Source organism: Aquarana catesbeiana, linkage group LG04, assembly GCF_042186555.1.
Source record: "Aquarana catesbeiana isolate 2022-GZ linkage group LG04, ASM4218655v1, whole genome shotgun sequence".
Classification (NCBI taxonomy): domain Eukaryota; kingdom Metazoa; phylum Chordata; class Amphibia; order Anura; family Ranidae; genus Aquarana; species Aquarana catesbeiana.
The window spans coordinates 369,286,618-369,306,856 of NC_133327.1; the positions used below are offsets into that span (position 1 = coordinate 369,286,618).

General features: G+C 45.5%; 1 protein-coding gene across 2 annotated transcripts in view; it reads right to left on the minus strand.

The window, feature by feature from the left end:
- Positions 1-18,454, minus strand: part of ZBTB24 (zinc finger and BTB domain containing 24) — a 33,667-nt gene extending 15,213 nt beyond the window's left edge. For both annotated transcript variants that reach the window (XM_073627059.1, XM_073627057.1), the window contains exons 1-3: positions 18,369-18,454; positions 15,748-16,663; positions 12,835-13,002 (exon numbers count right to left, since the gene is read on the minus strand). In XM_073627059.1, coding sequence (XP_073483160.1) covers positions 12,835-13,002; positions 15,748-16,642 — 1,063 coding nt within the window. In that variant the 5' untranslated portion in view covers positions 16,643-16,663; positions 18,369-18,454. The remainder of the gene's footprint in view (positions 1-12,834; positions 13,003-15,747; positions 16,664-18,368) is intronic.
- Positions 18,455-20,239: the final 1,785 nt, after the last annotated feature.

The window sequence follows — 20,239 nt, forward strand, 5'->3', positions numbered from 1 at the left end:
TCTGCTTTGCGGATGAAGTGGGAGGACTGAGGGTGGGACCTTTGGTGAAGCGGATATCGTTAGAAGTGGATGATACTCTTCTATATCTGAACGATGACTCTCTTGTGGCGGCACCGGCAATCATAGATGGATATGGTAGCTTCTCTGGGGTTAAAATTCATTGGGGTAAATCCAATGTATTTCCTCTATCTGACTCTGCCCCCCCTCCGTCCCGTTTGACCCCTCTACAAAGGGTCTCCCATTTTCGTTAGCTTGGCATCAAAATATGTAATGACCTAACCCAATATCTGACAGACAACTTATATCCGGTTATGCAGACTCTACTAATGAAATGCCAAACCTGGAAAACACTCCCCTTGACACCGGTGGGACGAGTAAACTTACTAAAAATGACCTTTCTCCCCAAATTCCTTTACATTTTTAGGAACAACCCAGTCCCTATCACTTCCGCTTTTTTCCGCAAGTTGGATGGGATTGTCACATCCTTCATTTGGGGTGGGAAGGTCCCTAGGATAACCACAAATCAACTACAGCTCAACATCTTCGGGCGGACTGGCGCTGCCTTGTTTCCGGAAATATTACTGGGCAGCAGTGCTGGTCACTGTTCGCTGGTGGTTCACCCAGGCCAGGTCTAACACAGCGGTCAATCTTGAGGAAGCTGTTATGGGTTCCTACTCTGCCCTAACAAACATGGTCTTTGCAGGAGTAAAGACCAGTCTGCAAGCAACAACCTCTATGCGGACTACGGTCCAAGTATGGGAACGGCAGACACTATTTCACCTCATACCCTGTTATGGGGCAACCCTAAACTACCAAACTTTAGATTCGTTCCAGACCCCAACATCTGGGCTAGATTTGGAATAGTAAAACTGCAGCAGATTATGCCTGCTGGGGTATTGCTTCCTTTTCCGGAGTTGCAGGAGGCATTCCAACTTCTCTCGTGGATGCTTTTCCGCTACCTACAGCTGAAACATGTGACACAAGCACAATTCCCCAGAGTGATCACTGTGATGCCACACGTAGTGGAAAGATTCTTTACCTCTCGAGGGGGCAGATAGAATCCTGCCGTCTCTGTATCTCAACCTCACGTGTCGAGAATCTGATGGGGAATCTCCCCTATTTGACTCCTGGAAGGCAGACATCCCCTCCTTGTAAGACTGGGACCTAGCATTACAACAATATATATCAACTGTGATTTCTTCCAAGGATCGGTTCATCCAATTAAAATTCATACATAGGGCTTATTACACCCCCCAATGGTTGGCCCGAATTTATCCCACACAATCGGAGACATGTCCTAAGTGCCAACAGGCGGTTAGAACATACTTTCATGTCATCTGGGACTGACCGGCCATTCAGGATTTCTGGAGGACAGTGGTATCTGATGTCAATATAGCTACCAACCTCTCAGTCTTAATGGACCCCAAGGTGCTTCTTTTAGGTTCTACAGACTCAGTGACACATTCCACACATACAAAACTCTTGCTGTTTTATCTGTGTTTCTATGCCAGAAAGGTACTCCTACAGCACTTGAAATTGGTGACTCCCCCCACAGCTGCCCGGTGGCGCATGTTGGTAGACTCTGTACTGCCCCTGTACAAACTTATATATATGGGTCGCAAGTGTCCCCAAAAATTTGAAAAGGTGTGGAAGTCATGGGTCGTTGCCAGGTCAACCAATATCTAGATACGGGCTCACTGATCTGCAGCATGGTGGATCCCCATTCTGGGACTAAGCTGTGTTTCGGATTTTCTGCTCTAGAACATGTTATGCTGATCACGCTAGCTCAGAGTGGGCCCTTAACAACCCCAATCCTCCTTTAAAACACAACATAATTCGTGTTGATCAATTAACCCTACTGTTAGAAGTTTTCTCACCCTGCTCACTCACTCTAGACCTCTTAATGTCCAGCATTATACCATTGTATGTATTTACTTCTGCTATCTCAATATCTCATATGCCTCATTACTGTATGTACTGTTGTATTAATGCCTTGTCCACTAATAAAACTTTTCTGTTAAAAAAAAAAAAAGAAAAAAAAAGAAAATACAGCGCTCCCAACCCGACCCCAAAAAATGCTGCTTCCAGGACAGTGCAAGCGCACTGCCCGAGTGCGAAAAGACACACTGGAATGAATGGGAGGCGGTTTTCAGGCACTTAGCAGAGGCTATTTGTAGCGCTAAAGCACCTAAAAACTGCCCCAGTGTGAAGCCGGTCTTACAGCCAAGGACGCAGCTCCTGTTTAAACTGCAACTGCCATGGTGCTGCACATGTGATCAGTTATGACACCAGCCATTTGATGGTTTGACAGTTTGGTTGAGGACACAAGCAAATGTGACAGTTAGCAATCCAGGCATTCCAGGAATGTAACTGTTTTTTGGAAACTGTAAAATCAATGGGCTTAATTCTGCTTTACGATTTACTGTGGTTTGGGGGCTCTGGGCTTCAGCAAAATGGCAGCCTCCAGCAAGAAGCAAGTTGTTATGGGTAAAGTTCCGCTTTAAGGTTCCACTTTAAAAATTCTACCAACTGTCATTCTCCATCCAGTGAGAGTGCCCTTACTGGCCATTGAGACAATCTCCCTGGACCCTGGAATGGCAGTTGGCAGCACCTGGCCAGGAAGTCAAATGATGTCAGTAATAAAATGAACCTAAATCGAAGGAGGGCACAGAAAAAGCTTTTATGGGTACTAAAGGTACAGCAAGCATCTTGTGGTGTCTTATATTATATTTCAAAACTTTAAGGCCTCATTCACACCATGGTGCAGAGACGTCAGTTTTTCTGCACGTGTTCTGCAAGGGCTCAAAAAAAAAAAAAAAAAAAAACACACAACAATGGTTCTCTTCTCTATGTGACCTGTTCACACCACACGGTGCAGATTTTTTTTTTGCACAGGAATCTGCAACCAGTATGCAGTATTCTGCACGGGAGAAAAACTGACATGACATCAACATTGGTGTGAATAGGGAACATAACTGACGCGCATGAAAACCGATGTCTCTGCAAGTGAAATCTAGGCAATTTTTCCATCAGTTTTCATGCACGTATGGTGTGAACGAGACCTAAAATTGAGCACAGTTTAACTTAAAAGGTAGAATCAATCATGTATTTTCTGTATTTTAGGAGGAGTTTTCTCATACAACTCAATTAAAAAAAAAATTTCTGCATAATATCTGGGAAAATTCATCTGTCTCATAAACCGGAAAAAAAAAAAAAAAAAAATCAAGTTCATGTACTCTATAAATCAAAAGAACATCTGCCAGATGAAAAGAGACATGCCTTGACTATTGCAACTCCCACCTCATTGGCCTAACTCTGCATAGGCTATCCCCATTTAGTCTATCATAAATGCTGCTGCCAGACTCATCCATCTTACCAACTGCTCAGTTTCTGCCACCCCTTCTCAGACAATTCCTCTACTAACTATCACTCGCCCAACAAATAACATTCTTAATACTAACAACTAGGGTTGTCCCGATACCACTTTTTTACGACCGAGTACAAGTACCGATACTTTTTTTCAAGTACTCGCCGATACCGATTACCGATACTTTTTTTTAATGTCACGTGACAGTGTTTTTTGGTTTTTGGTTTTTTTTAAGGGGGGGGGGGGGGGTTAGGGGGTGAACGGTTTCTGTGTGTTTTTTTTTTTTTATTTACATTCATTACTTTTTTTACAATCATTTTTTTTAATTCTTTATTGCAATATGTGTGTTTTGGTTTTTTTTATCAGCCCTGTTGGGGGGCTTTGGTGAGATATCAGGGGTCTTAACAGACCTCTGATATCTCCCCTTTGAGACAGAGAAAGAGACCGAGGATAGAGATTCCCCAGTCCCTTTCTCTGCAGCCTCAGCTGCACTGAGAATGAATGGAGAGAAGACAGCGGCTCCTCTCCATTCATAAACTGAGACATCGTAATCACAGGAGATTACAATGTTTCAGTTATGTGAATAGACAGAGTCAGCTGACTCTGTCTATTCACACAGCGGAGAGGGGGACAGAGGAGGAGGACAGAGCAACGGAGGGGGACAGCGGAGGAGGACAGAGCAACGGAGGGGGACAGCGGAGGGGGACAGAACAACAGAGGGGGACAGAGGAGGAGGACAGTGTAACAGAGGGGGACAGAACAACGGAGGAGGACAGCGGAGGAGGACAAAACAACGGAGGGTGACAGCGGAACGCCGGAATGGAGGGGGACAGAGCAACAGAGGGGAACAGCATAGGGGGACAGAGGAACGGAGGGGGCATGGAGGAGGATGAGGTGACAGTCAGCGGTGATCGCGTGTGGGGGAGTTACAAGCACCGATCACCGCTGTATGTCACTAAAGCCGCGGGGGGAGAAACTTGTAACTCCCCCACGCGCTGATCACCGCTGACTGTCATAGTATCGGTGGAAGCATTGGGAGCATTTGTCCGAGTACAAGTACTTGGGCAAATGCTCTGTATCGGTGCCGATACCGATACTAGTATCGGTATCGGGACAACCCTACTAACAACATAGAAAGCCATTTTCATCTTAGCCCCGCGCTACATCACCAACTTCAACTCAAAATAAAAACCAAATTGTCCTCTTTCTGCTCTTTAGCTCCCTCATCACCCCTTCCCGTGCTCAACTCCAGGACTTCAGAGCATCTTCCTTCCTCTGGAATGCCCCATTCCCTAACTCAATCTGTCTGCATTTAGATGATCCCTGAAAATGAATCACTGTAGGGAGGCTTATCCCACATCTACCCAACACCTGGAATTTTATTTCTCAAACAACTCAGTTCACACAGGTTTTTTTTGCCCCTTCTTTTAAGATTGTAAGCTCTCAAGCAGGGCCCTCCTAATCCTCTTGTACTGCATTGTATTGTAACTCTACTGTCTCCTTTTATTTTCCTTTTCATCTTGGTACCCTAGCAAGCATGACCTGGTTACATGAAGTAATGGTAGCATGCTAAATTTAAACTTGACAACAGAGTCAATACAATGCTTTAGATAAGGAGTATATAAAAAAAAATAAATAAATAAAAAAAATTTTAAAAAAAAGCGGTCAGAAAAGGGATATTTTTACTGGCTTCTACACAGCAATATCTTAAATTAGTAGCCAGAAGAAGAGAAAAAAGCTGAGTTAGACTTACCGGTAACTCCTTTTCTGAGAGTCTTCCAGGACAGCCCATGAGGCCTTGGGCTCCTCCTACCAGGACAGGAAACACGTCACCCCCACCAGATAAAAGGGCGGTCCTCCAGGCCCATGTCAGTATTCTCAAGAACCGTAGGACCCTGCAAAACATATGCATAATACACATAACTTCAGACAATACCGGGTGGGAATCCGGCTGTCCTGGAAGACTCTCAGAAAAGGAGTTACCGGTAAGTCTAACTCAGCTTTTCTCCAAGCGTCTTCCAGGACAGCCCATGAGACGATGAGCCAGAACTTACCAGTCTAGGGAGGGACAACTGCCTGAAGGACCTTACGACCAAACGCCTGCTCCTGAGCTGATAGGAGATCCAGGCGATAATGTTTAATGAAGGTCGAGTAACTGGACCAAGTGGCAGCCCTGCAAATTTGTTCCGGTGAGGCACCAGCCCTCTCAGCCCAAGACGTAGACAAGGCTCTAGTTGAGTGCGCAGTAACAAAAGGTGTAGGGACCTCCCTAATTTTGTAAGCTTCCAAGATGGCTTGCTTTATCCATCTAGCCAATGTGGCTTTAGATGCACTATTCCCCTTGTGAACTCCAGAAAAGAGGACAAATAAGGCATCAGTTTTCCTAAAGGTCTTTGTGACCTCAAGATAGACCAAGAGAATCCTTCTTACATCTAGAAAACTAAATTTTCTTTCTAAGTCGCCCTGTGGCGAACTACAAAAGGTTGGCAATACAATGTTCTGAGATCGGTGGAATGTACTTGCCACCTTGGGCAAAAAACCTGGATCGGTTCGTAACACAACTCGATCCTCAAAAATCGTGAGGAAGGGCTCCCTTACTGATAGGGCCTGCAACTCACTTACCCTACGAGCTGAGGTAACAGCTATAAGGAACACAGTTTTTAATGTAAGTAACTTAACTGACATACTTTCCAGAGGTTCAAACGGAAATTCTACCAGAGTTTGAAGTACTAGGGACAGATCCCACGTTGGACAACTTCTCACTACTACTGGTCTGGCCCTAGAGATAGATTTGAAAAATCTGGCTATAGTGGGATTTTCCGGGAGAGAAAACTGGAGGAACACACTAATAGCTGCCGCCTGTACCTTTAAGGTACTAACAGAAAGACCTTTGTCGACACCCTCTTGGAAAAATTCCAAAATAGACGGAATATCATGAGTTAATCTATCATTTTCAGATAACCATGAGTTAAACCTTTTCCAAACTTTGGAATATATGGCTCTAGTAACCGGCTTCCTGCAATTAACGAGAGTCCTGACTACTTTGTCAGAGAACCCTTGGGCGCTCAGTATCTTTTCTTCAGATACCAGGCCGTCAAGTTTAAGGAAACCACCTGAGGGCGTGATACTGGACCCTGCAATAATAGGTCTTCCCTTTTTGGAAGACTCCACGGAGGCTCTGAAACCAGAGACTGTAGCAGGGAAAACCATGGCCTCTTGGGCCAAAACGGGGCAATTAGAATCAGATCTGTCTCTTCCAGCCGAAACTTCCGGAGGACTTCTGGAATCAGTCTGATTGGCGGAAAGGCATAACATAGGCCTGGAGGCCACGGGTTTGCCAGAGAATCGATCCCCAAGGCTTGGTCTGCCGGGTTTCTGGAAAAGAATATCTCCGTCTTGCGGTTGTTTCGGTTTGCGAACAAATCCGCTACGGGATAACCCCATCTCTTGGTGAGGTCTGCAAAGACTTCGGGATGAAGGGTCCAGTTGTCTCAGTCTATCCTATGACGGCTGAGATAATCTGCCAGGCAATTGTTTGTCCCCTTCAGGTGTACAGCAGAAATAGAGGCTAGATTCCCCTCTGCCCATGAAAGGATCTCCTGGGCAATGGACTGAAGCCTCCGGCTTCTCGTGCCTCCCTGCTTGTTGATATACGCGACTGTCGCTATATTGTCTGACAGAATTTGGAGGTTGTGACCCCTGATCTCCATCTGAATAGACTGGAGGGCTCTCTGGACTGCAAGCAGCACTCTTTGATTGGATGAGGCCCTTGCCTCCTCTGGGGACCACTCTCCTTGTGCTACTGCATTGCTGAGGTGGGCCCCCCATCTCCAGGAACTCGCATCCGTGGTAATCCTTCGGGAAATGGGAAAGGACCATGGGAGACCTCCTGCTAGGTGCTGACCAGCTCTCCACCACCACCGGCTTCTTTTTATCCTGTCGGGAAGCCAGATCCTTGACTCCAGGGACCTTACGTCCCCGTCCCAGTTTCTTAAAAGAAACCTTTGTAACGGACGCTGACGGAGTCTCGCCCATGGTACTGCGGGAAAACATGAGGAGACCCACTGCCCTCGACACCTGTCAGAGAAACCGACTGGTTGGTCTGCAATGCTGACATAGTCTGGAACACTTTGGGAATCTTCTCCTGAGGAAGAAAAACTCTTTGGTTCACTGAGCAAAAATCGTAACCCAGATAAGTTACTTTCTGGGCCGGAATCAAAGACGATTTTTCTTTGTTTATTAGCCAGCCTAGGGACTGTAAGAAGTCCTGTACAGCCTGGAGATCCTCCAACAGCCTTTGGTATGATTTTGCCACTATCAGGAGGTCATCTAAGTAAGGGATAATCGTTATTGCCTTTAATCTTAGTGGAGCCAGCGCTTCCCCCAACACCTTCGTAAAGATGCGTGGGGCTGAGGAAAGACCGAAGGGGAGGGCCTGAAATTGAAAATGTCGGGTCCCCATACCCGTCTTCACTGCCAATCTCAAAAACTTTTGGAAGGCTGGATGGATAGGGATGTGAAGATAAGCATCCCTTAAGTCCAACGTGGCCATAAAGCAGTTTGGGTATAGTAGGTTTTTGATTGTAAACTCCATACGGAAATGCTTGTATCTGATGGACTTGTTTAAGGTCCGGAGATTCAGGATAAGTCGAAACTTTCCTGCCGGCTTTCTGACCACAAATACATGGGAATAGAATCCCTTGCCCTGCTCCGATCGAGGAACAGGAATCAGTACTTTTTGATCTAATAAGTCTCCGATCTGGAGACCCAGAGCCCTCGCTTTCTCCTGATCTTGTGGAGGAAATGTGACCAACAAACGTTCTGGTGGTTGGTGAACAAACTCCAGCCTGTACCCGTTGGTCACTAGGTCCAGGACGAAGGGGCTCAGAGTGACTGCTGCCCACTGTGGGAGGAAGGCCCTCAATCTCCCTCCCACCGGGGAACACAAGTCACTGCGGCTTGGCGGGCTGTTGAGGAGGGTTAAACAGCACTCCCCCTTTGCCTCTGCCTTTGTGCCCAGTCCAATGCTTTTTCGGCCTGCTGTCCTTTTCTCTAGGACTCTGTTGCCTGCTTTGGCCACGAAAATTTTTTCTGGCTGTCTGAACTCTCTTTTTCTCTGGAAATGCCTTTTTCTTATCAGCCGTGCGTTCCAGTGCCTCCTGTAGACCTGGGCCAAATAAATGATCGCCAGTTAAAGGAAGGCCACAAAGGCGCAACTTGGAGGCCGAGTCCCCTGACCAGGTCTTAAGCCAAAGGCTTCTCCTGGCCGAGTTCACTAGAGCCGAATTCCTGGCTGACATTCTTACTGACTCAGCGGAAGAATCTGCCAAAAACCCACTGCCTGAAATAGGAAAGGAAAAGACTTGCTCTCTGGAGGTACCTGCTGACAGATGTGACTGAATCTGAGTCAACCAAACCTCCAGATTTCTGGCCACACAAGTGGAAGCCAGAGCTGGTTTCAGGTTTCCAACTGCTGAGTCCCAGGCTCTGTGGAGAAGGATATCCCCCCTCTTGTCCATCGGATCCTTAAGCGTACCCATATCATCGAACGCCAGGTCCGAGTTTTTTGAAACCTTTGAAAGAGGTGCGTCTAACGGGATTCTTATTCCATGGCTGCGCAGTGTCCTCATCAAAAGGAAACCTCCTTTTTAGGTTACTAGAGAAGAATGGTTTTCTCTCAGGATTATCCCATTCCAGTTTAATAGTATCAACCAAAGAACTATGAACTGGAAAAACTCTCGATTTTCTCTTATGCAATCCTTTATACATAAGATCATGTTTGGATAACTGAACCTCTTCCTCTTTTAATTCAAGGGTAGTATAGATAGCCTTTAATATGTCATCTACATCCTCAACAGATAACTTAAATCTTGAGCCTCGAGTGGATTCTCTATCTCTGGGCTCTGTATCTGACCATGATTCTTCCAGAGAAGAATGGGTAGATCTGACCTCAGCCTCAGAGTCCTCACTCTCTGCCTGCTGCGGAGTGCTTACTGACGCCTTCAGTGAAGACGGACTCTCTGCTGGAGTCTGGAGCTTGTCAATAAGCGTTCTAAAGGAACTGAAGGTGGACGCAAGCTCATCCCTAACAGAAGTAAGCATCTTCTGGCAAGAGGCAACCAGGTCATCCTTTACTAGGCCTTCTATACAGGTGCGACAAACTGCTTTGCTCCATGAGGAGCTCAATTTCTTTGCGCAAACCGCACATTTCCTTTTAAGTGGCTGCACTTGGGCCTTGTCCTGAGTCTTGGTCTGCAAGACCAAAATAAATGACCCACAATGTAATTAAAGCCACCCAATCACTCCGTAACACCACGTGCAGGAGGGAGGAAATGTGTCCCCTTACACCCACTACTACAGAGGGGGGAGGGGGAGGGAACACTCACAGGTATAGCAAGGTGGTGACGGAACACCCCAGGCTTTCCTGTGAGGTGCTGATGTTGGGAACTGTATCCACTGCCTGTGCAGGTACTGCAGGAGGATCCATTCTGCCCCTCTTGGTCATCCACAGCCTGGCTGCTTAACACCAAGAAACACCAGCAGCCAGCGTTCTCTGTTCGCGCCGTTTATGAAGACTGGAACCTCGTCTCCGGCGCCCGATGATGAGGTCATATGCCTCGGAAGTAACCCTCTCCAGGCACTTCCTGTGGGCCAGCTTGGAGTGCAATAGCTCCGCCCCCTCGAGCGCTGCAGCTTCCTCCATTCCCTGCTCAGATCAGCCACGCTGTCGGCAGGGAAGGACAACCGAAGCTCAGCTGAGCTATAGTGCAATACACTGCGCTAGGGGCACGACCTCACACCGGTCCTGGCCCTCTCCAGGCACTGAGGACAGGGAACAGCAGCACAGCCAACCTCCCCAGCGGTGTGCTGCTTCTGGCAGAGGAAGAGGTAAGTGATATGCCCCAGAAAATAGCCATACAAAGCCCCTGCTTATAAGGCCTATGGGAGCAGGTTCCATAAACATGTTACCCCCCGTCCGGAGGAAACACAAATAACTGACATGGGCCTGGAGGACCGCCCTTTTATCTGGTGGGGGTGACGTGTTTCCTGTCCTGGTAGGAGGAGCCCAAGGTCTGATGGGCTGTCCTGGAAGACGCTTGCAGAAAAAACATTGAATGAACACACTGCATGACATGTAACCTGATGACAGAGCACTCAACTTCTACTACTGGCTGCCCAGTGTGCAACTCACATCTCTCCATAAACTGTAATCTCTTTCCCCAGCTTCCCACCTCTTTCATCTGGAACATGGTTACAAAAGACAAAGCTGGCCATACATTATTCAATTTTCTTTAGATTTACCTTCAAGTATGTAGTGCAAGGGCCTACCTGACTGCATACAAAATGAAAGTGTTTAGATCTGACCTTATGTTATATGGTTTTGGTAAATCTAAAAGATAATTTTGTACAAGAAAATTCTCTAATGTATGGCCAGGCTAACCATGGCAAAACCAGGACATGAATGACAGATCTGGAAATTGTGTAAGAAAATGGCAATAAATGATTATATATAGACCATGAAATGTTTCTGTTTGCCTCTAGACCAGCCTTTTTCATCCAGGGTGCCTCCAGGTTTCTTTAGGGGCTTCTTGGCTAACAATTGGTAAAAACTGTATACTAGCCAGCAGGTGAATGAAGCCTGCCTTTTAGTTACACAAAGCCACAGGTTTTCATTACATTACAACCTTCTAGCTACTGGCACCCCAACAACCAATGATATTATAGATTGATAAGGTGGATGTTGGGTGCCTGCACAGCATCCTTGTTTGCTCCTACCCTGTCCCTCTCAATTATCACTGGGGTCACATTAGCTGAGTGAGGGAGAGAAACACTGGAATTAGTCAGTACCAGCGTACAAAGGTGTATTTGCTTTGGAAGAATACAGGACCTCTAATGTTGGGTGTCCTATATGTGTGGATGTTGCTGAGTTATGTAAAACTATTTTGCTTTTTTTTAAATTTTAGAATATGGTGTCTCGAGATTGCGCAGAATTGTAAAGTGTGCCCTGACTGGAAAACGGTTGAGAAACAGTGATCTAACCACTTGCCTACGGGGCACTTTCACCCCTTTCCTGTCCAAGCAAATTTTCAGTTTTCAGCGCTGTTGCACTTTAAATGACAAATCGCACGGCCATGCAACACTGTACCCAAACAAAATTATCATCATTTTTTTTTTTAAAACAGATGGAGAATTCTTTGGTGGCATTTAACTACCTCCCGCCAGCTGTATAGACAAATGACAGCGGGCGGGTTGCTCTGTTGTTCTGGGGCGACGTCATATGACATCACCCCAGTCTCACCGCCATTGCGCGATCACGGCCATGCCGCGTTCCTGGAACGCGGCTTGACCCCGACCTCTGTAAAGAGCTGAGCTCTTTACCCATGTGATGAGCTGTGTTCAATCACAGCTAATCACATGTAAACAAGGAAATGCTGGTTATCGGCTTTCCTCTCCTCACACTGACAGAGTGTAAGGAGAAGAGAGGCCTGTACCGATAATCAGAGCACTAGTGCATTAGTTCCTCCGATTATCAGTACAGCCTCAACTGTGCCCATCCATGAGGCCAATCTGTGCCCATCAGTGAGGCCAATCTGTGCCCATCAGTGAGGCCAATCTGTGCCTCCGCATCAGTGCTACCTCATCAATGCCCTTCAGTGCCATCTCATCAGTGCAGCCTATCACTTCCCATCAGTGCAGCCTCATCAGTGACGGAGAAAAGTTACCTATTTACAACATTTTATGTCTTTTTTTTTTTTTTTTAGCAAAAAATAAAAAAACCCAGTGGTGATTAAATACCAACAAAAGAAAGCTCAATGATAAAAATTTTATTTAGGTACAGCGCTGCATGATCGTGCAATTGTCAATGAATGTGTGACAGTGCTGAAAGCTAAAAGTTAGCCTGGACAGAAAGGGGGTAAAGGTGCCTAGTATTAATCACCACTGGGTTTTCTATTTGCTAAACAAACGAAGAAAGCCCGAAAATTACAAAAAAAATAATAATAAATTAAAAAAATTCAAAAGAAGTAATTGTTTTCTTTCACTGATGTGTGCTGATGAGGCTGCTTTGATAGGCTGTACGGATGTACACTGAAAGGCTGCACTGATTTTCAGTGTAGATGTCCCCTGTGTGGATTTGCCGGTTAACAGCTCTCCAGTCATCACACGCTGTCAATGTGAGGAAAGGACTGCCAATAACCCGCAAATACAGTTTACACTGATCAGCTGTGATTGGTCACAGCTGGTCACATAGTAAAAAGCTACAGCGATTGGCTTTTTTTCCCCTCATCTGTGATTAGCTGTGTCCTAAGGGGGCACGCGGGAAGCACGATCACAGGAGGATGTCCATAGATGCCATCCCGGCAATGTGAGCCCGCGCTGTAGCCATCATTTGGCTATAACGCAGGCGGAAGATGGCAAGACCATATTCCAAAAAAAGATGATAGTAGATTTACAAAATACTCATTTACCTTCATGTAAATTCATGTGCTCCATCAGTGAGTTCCTTGTTGCTAGAGATTTATTGCACACAGTACAGTTATAGGGTCTCTCCCCAGTGTGTGCACGTTCATGGGCCTGTAGAGAATGCTTCTGGGAAAATCCTTTTCCACACTCCCCACACCTAAAAGGGCGCTCACCTGAAATGAGAAACATAACGAATTAAGGTGGACATACATTATACAATTAGACTGCACAATCTATGCACAAATAAAGACAAATCTAAACAATCCATTCTATTTATATTAAATCAGGCAGGCCCTTGTGCTACACAGTTGATGGCAGATCTAAAGAAGGTTTTACAATCAGATTGTAAAAAAGGTGTATGGGCAGTCTTTGCACACAACAGAGAATCAGTTACAATATAATAAAGCGTGGGATTGGATTGGAATAATGAATAATGTAGGATTTCAAAACTGATTGTGGCATCCACTTTGGGCCCAGTCCTAGTGGGTACATCAATATGGAAAGGCCCCTCAATAGAAACTGATCTACAACAAAAAATAAAACTTATGGAAACCATATAAATATTATTTTTAGTCAAAATCACTGCTTAACTCCAGACATTTTTTTGGTTTTGGATAGTGTGGGAGAAGTACATTTTCTGACAATTTTTTTTTCTTGGCGAACCCTTGGCCCATACAAGAGAGGCAGGAAGCTACACATAGAATTAAAATTTAAAAAAAAATATATATATAATAGGCAGAGATTCTAATCTTCAATTACTCCTTACAGTTCTGCTAAATCATTTTATCACTTTATTCACCATTTTTCAGGACTGAGAATAACATAAAATGTTATATCTTTACATTTTGTTTAGCTCTATTAACACACACAGTTAATTGAGTCAGAGGAGGGACACACCTCACACACATTTACTGCAGGCGAGCGGCACAAGCAGGCTGGATCACATACTTGTACATCATCCAGCTTGTTCCGGGTTAGGGGCACGCAGCAAACGTGTATTGTCCGATTTCTATAATTGGTCATAGCGATCACATGATAACAATGTAAACAAACTGTTATGAATTAATTTACATTCATGAACAGCTTGCTTATAGTTGTGAACTGTGATTTGCCCACAGAAATCACATGGTACCTGGCTACCTGTACCATGTAATTAGTTTTAGCCAATCACAAATCACCACCATAAAGAAACTGTTCATAATTGTAACCCTATTCATGACAGCTAAAATGATTGCTTATATATTAATCATCACTGTATAAGCAATAACAGTGTGAAAAAACAAAAAAAAAAACCAAACAAACAAAAAAAAAAAAAACACAAATTATCCCCCTCAGAGTAGTACAGTGTCACTAAGGTGAAACTGAACTACCCTGATGGCAAGATGTTCAAAAAACAAAAAAAGTAAAAAATGATAAGAAAAGATGGTTATAAATATTCATTTACCGTATTTATCAGCATATAACATGCACTTTTCCCCCTGAAAATAGGGGGCAAATCACGGGTGCATGTTATACGCAGATAGTGTACCTCAGAGTTGTCATCTCCTGTTTACTCGGCTCTCACTGTCTATCACAGGAGCTGGTCCAATGCTGATGGCGGAGGCGGGACTGTGTGTTTGACTGCCGACTGAGAGCCAAGTAAACAGGAGATGACGGCTCTGTGATTTCCTGCACTGCATTGAGGATAGATGGTGAGGCTGCATTGATGGGAGATTGGCTGCAGATGGGCGCAGATCAGGCTGCAGATGGGCACTAATCAGGCTGCATTGAGGCTGCAGATGGGCACAAATCAGGCTGCATGTAATCAGGCTGCACGTAGATGGGCACAAATCAGGCTGCATTGATGGCCACTGACCATTATTTTGCTTTAAAGTGGTTTATTTAAAAAAAAAAAAAAAAGTTTCCTGAAACTTCCCTCTTAATTTGAAGGTGCGTGTTATATGCCGATAAATACAGTATTTATTTTTTTGCATTCTTTCACCAGTTACACTTTCATCGGATCACCGCCACACCAGTCATATGATAATGCTGTACTGGTGACAGTATGTAGAAAAAGAAAAAAAAAAAAAACACTACAGAGCGTTTTTACATGTAAGAATTACTATTGTTAATAAATTATTGCTTTTAAAAATACTACACAATGGAGGATTACCGGTACTTTCTATTACCCTAATATATGGAGTCTAAAGGAACAGCTAATAAGGGTTACCTGGATATCTTTAGAATATCTGGAATGGAGCCAGGATTTATGCAGTATCATCCCAATTATCACAACTAGAAGGCTTATTTGATTGCTTTTAAAGGTGAGAGTTCTGGGAGCATAGGAGGTGTCACTAGGAGGTGAAAGCACAACGGGTCTTATTTTTATATGCACGGAAGCAGCAACTTATTTGGAAAATAGTGATCATATTTGGCATATCACCGCTGGAGAAAGAACTGTTATATATTATCATTTAACAATACACCTTTGCAATGGATTGCACCATATAATGCACGTTATATGTTTATACTTATTTTTCACATCATATATGTTGTTTATGGTTTATATTCCAGGATTTCTATACAGATTTTATTGGTGATAGTCAACACATGATAGAGCCTGTGCAACACCAACTTTTACATTTTACACTGGTCTTACTTTGTGGGAACACAATAAGTGGATGCAGCAGCTCGGTTTCAACCACCAACACAGCCACTAATTATTTCACCTTGAACACTTATTTTTGTTTTATGTAATTTTCTACACTTTGGTAGCGCAGAGGTTTAATTACACTTAAGCCCCCGTATTACATTTTTATGTGCAGAAATGAAGAGCTTATAAAGGAACAATTGATATATTAGTTAACACTTTAAAAGTTAACTAAATGGACCACAAACTATTACAGTTTACCTTTACATTTAAAATGTTTACTTTGTACCTGTGTGAGTTCTGCGATGAATAGCCAAGAAGTGCCTGTATTTAAAGGCTTTGCCACAATCCTTGCATTGATATTCAGAGCTTGATGGTTTCTTTTTCTTTATATTATGCTTTCCTGCTTCGTGCTCATCATTTTCCTCTGCAAGTCTGTAGTCTTGCAGTTTAACAGGTCTCTGGGCTTTGCGCTTGCTGTGTCTCTTGAAAAACCCTTGTCCTTCCACAGGCCTGGAGTTCAGATCACACGTTACCTCCGCTGCATAATCAGTAATAACTTCTTCTTCGTTTAACACAGAGTCAACAAGAACACTCTTTTCATTGCTGTGTTCTGTGATTTCTCCTTCTGCCTCAGGTTGTACCATGAGAATACCATCTTCATTTGTTTTCTCTTCTGCAGGCGGTTTCTTTGGTCTTCCTCGTTTTCGCTTTGGTACATCGCTATCTGTTATGGTAGCATCAGATTCATCAGGATGTAGGTTGTCTTGGTTTTTGCCTTCCTGGTAATCAGTGTAGGCTTTTACCAGACTGTCGACTTTTAATACATGAGCAGAGGCCACTACTTGTTGTAGGCACTTTTCACTTGCATTCACATTTCCAGTATAGATAAACTGAAGAAGCATTTCAAAGATCTCAGCAACCACTCCTTCCATCACATAAACAGACTGTCCAACATCTCCTTCATCAGCAAACATGATGGAGAAATATTCGCTGCTAGCTGCCAGTAAAGCCTTGTGTGCTCGAAACTGCACACCTTCCACTATCACTGTTATGTCACATAGGAAGTTCTTTTTCCTCTGCTCTTCTAAGCAGCAGAGCAGGCTATCCATGTGAGCTCTGCACTGAATATTAATCTGCACATCTGGTGCTTCCTCTGGCTGAGAGGCGGATGCCTCTTCCATAATGTACAGTGGAGCCTTTCACTGAAATAAAAGCAAAACATTTCAAGTTATTTCATCATTTTATTGGTACAGCATTATTGCTGCCATGTGCATTCCTATGAGCCAGTGGTTTCCAAACTGCAGCCCTGTGCTTGCCTTTATCTGTCCCTCGGGGCACTATTTTTCCCACTAATACGAGGCACTCTGCCTCCCATCGACGCCAGTGACGGGGCACCCTGCCTCCCACCGACGCCAGTGACGGGGCACCCTGCCTCCCACCGACGCCAGTGACGGGGCACCCTGCCTCCCACCGACGCCAGTGACGGGGCACCCTGCCTCCCACCGACGCCAGTGACGGGGCACCCTGCCTCCCACCGACGCCAGTGACGGGGCACCCTGCCTCCCACCGACGCCAGTGACGGGGCACCCTGCCTCCCACCGACGCCAGTGACGGGGCACCCTGCCTCCCACCGACGCCAGTGACGGGGCACCCTGCCTCCCACCGACGCCAGTGACGGGGCACCCTGCCTCCCACCAACGCCAGTGACGGGGCACCCTGCCTCCCACCGACGCCAGTGACGGGGCACCCTGCCTCCCACCGACGCCAGTGACGGGGCACTCTGCCTCCCACCGACGCCAGTGACGGGGCACTCTGCCTCCCACCGACGCCAGTGACGGGGCACTCTGCCTCCCACCGACGCCAGTGACGGGGCACTCTGCCCCCCACCGACGCCAGTGACGGGGCACCCTGCCTCCCACCGACGCCAGTGACGGGGCACCCTGCCTCCCACCGACGCCAGTGACGGGGCACTCTGCCCCCCACCGACGCCAGTGACGGGGCACTCTGCGCCCCACTGACGCCCCTCCCCCCCCTTTTTCTTATCTGAACTTGAGCTGATCTAGCGATGTGCACGAGCGCAGCGGCTCCAGCCATTCTGCTCATTGACAAATCTGTCCAATCAAAAGCTGTGACACAGGAGAGGGGCAGAGTCCTGCTGTCTGTGCCAATGGACGCAGCAGCAGGACTCGGCAGAGAGGGGACCTGATGAAGAGGAGGGGTCTGGAGCGCCGGCAGGCGAATCCAGAAGAAGAGGATCGGGGCTGCAAAACCATTACAGAGAGCAGGAAAGTATAGGCATGTTTGTTAATTTTTTAATCGAACGTTTACAACCACTTTACACTGTAGGCTTTCTGCCAGATTCCACAGCATACCTTCCGAGGTCTAGTGGAGCAATGACGGATCAGGGCAGAAAGGGGACCTCCTCAATATTAGGTGGTATTGCTGTTTGGTGCATGTCCGGCACCATGACAACCGCAAATCAAACAGAGACTATAATGGCATCTTCTGTGGCTGTGAAGGATAGAAGAGTTTGGTTCCATTTTAAGGTGTAAAAAGAGATTTGTAAAAGTTTTTTTTTCCTAACCCAGCAATCAGACAGAGAGAGTTCTATTTATCCTGGAGGGGGCATAGAGGAGGAATTCTGCATAGACCCTCTATCATATTGCAGATGTATGCACACTAACTGAAGGGGGAACTGCCATGTAGATAAGAAGACCCTCTACTAGTAATGGACAAATCCGAAAAGAAGCTTCCAAATGAAGCAAACAGCCCCTACAGCGCCTGTGTACACAGCACAGAACATACAAGACAGAATGCCGGGCTGTCAGGTCCTAATGACATGTCACATGACAGCCCGGAGCACCATACACCACTCCTACACTATGTCCGCTATTCCCAAACACTCACCTGTACACACGTTACCTTCTTAGTGGACAGCTGATGACATCACGGTCATGTGATCGCGCCTAGCTATGACTCTGGGGCTGTCATGTGATCATATCCAGGCGAGGGGCGGGAAGTTTCGGTTGTGTGTGTTCATGTGGAGGACACTGGGGTGTCATTCTTCTATAGTCTGTGTGTGATAACACAGGAAGTGCAGCTAACACGTCCCATTCCTGTGCACCACTCATACACTTATACTGCAGCCACATTTCTACTGCACAAGAAAAAAAAAGAGGACTCTAATTATCTTAAAGTAGAACTGAAGGCATTTTTTTTTTCATTAACCACTTCTAACACTTCGCTCCTACATGTAAAAATCTTTTTTTGCTAGAAAATTTACCTAGAACCCCCAAACATTATTCATATTTTTTAGCAGGGGCCCTATAGAATAAAATGATGGGTGTTGCAATTTTTTCTGTCACACGGTATTTGTGCAGCGTTTCTTCAAATGCAATTTTTGGGGAAAAAATACACTTTAACCACTTAAAGCGGAGTTCCACCCAAAAATGGAACTTCCGCTTTTCGGATTCCCCCCACCCCCCTTCAGTGTCACATTTGGCACCTTTCAGGGGGGAGGGGAGAGCAGGTACCTGTATAATCCAGGCATTTGCTCCCACTTCAGGACATAGATAGCGGCAGTATCCGCAGATATCTATGCTATATCCAGCGCCTCCTCCCCCCCCCCCCGCTGTCTTCTGGGAGACACACAGGTCCCAGAAGACAGCAGGGACCAGTGGGATCGCGCAGCGTGACTTGCGCATGTGCAGTAGGGAACCGTGCTGTGAAGCCGCAAGGCTTCACTTCCTGATTCCCTTACCAAAGATGGCGGCGCCTCCACCCAAGAACCGAGGGACAGATCGACTTCGGGTGAGGACATCGCAGGCGCCCTGGACAGGTAAGTGTCCTTATTTTAAAAGTCAGCAACTGCAGTATTTGTAGCTGCTGACTTTAAAATAAAAATAAAAATCGGTGGAACTCTTGTATAAGGACTGGAAGGATTTTCCCTCTTAATGACCAGGCCATTTTTTGCGATAGAGCACTGTGTCGCTTTAACTGACAATTGCACGGTCATGTGACGCTGTACCCAACCAAAATTGTCCTTTTTTCCTCCACAAATAGAGCTTTCTTTTGGTGGTATTTGATCACCTCTGCGGTTTTTATTTTTTTTAGCTATAAACAAAAAAATACAAATTTTGATAAAAAAAAACAGTATTTTTTATTTTCTGCTATAAAACACAATTTGGGCCAATTTGTATCCTGCTACATATTTTTGGTAAAAAAAATCCCAAAAAGTGTTTATTGATTGGTTTTGCGCAAAAGTTATAGCATCTACAAAATAGGAGATACATTTGTGGCATTTTTATTATTTTTTTTACTAGTAATGGTGGTGATAAGCGATTTTTAGTGGGACTGCGACATTGAGGCGGACAGATCGGACACCTAACTGACATTTTTGACACTTTTTTTGGGAACCAGTGACATTATTACAGTGATAAAGTTCTAAAAATATGCACCGTTATTGTACTAATGACACTTGCAGGGAAGGGGTTAATATCAGGGGCGATCAAAGGGGTTAACTGTGTTCCTTCAGTGTGTTACTAATTGTATGGGGGATGGGCTGCCTGGGAAAACACACAGATCCGTCTTCATGCATAGCAGAAAGACAGGATCTCAGTGTAATCCCCTGACAGAACGGAGATCTGCCTAGTTTACTATGGCAGATCCACGTTCTGTCTCTGCGGGGAACGACCGTGGGCGGCCGGCGGACATCGAGTCCGCCAAGCCTGATGATTGGCTTCCTCACAAGCACCCACAGATCGCCACATACGAGCCGG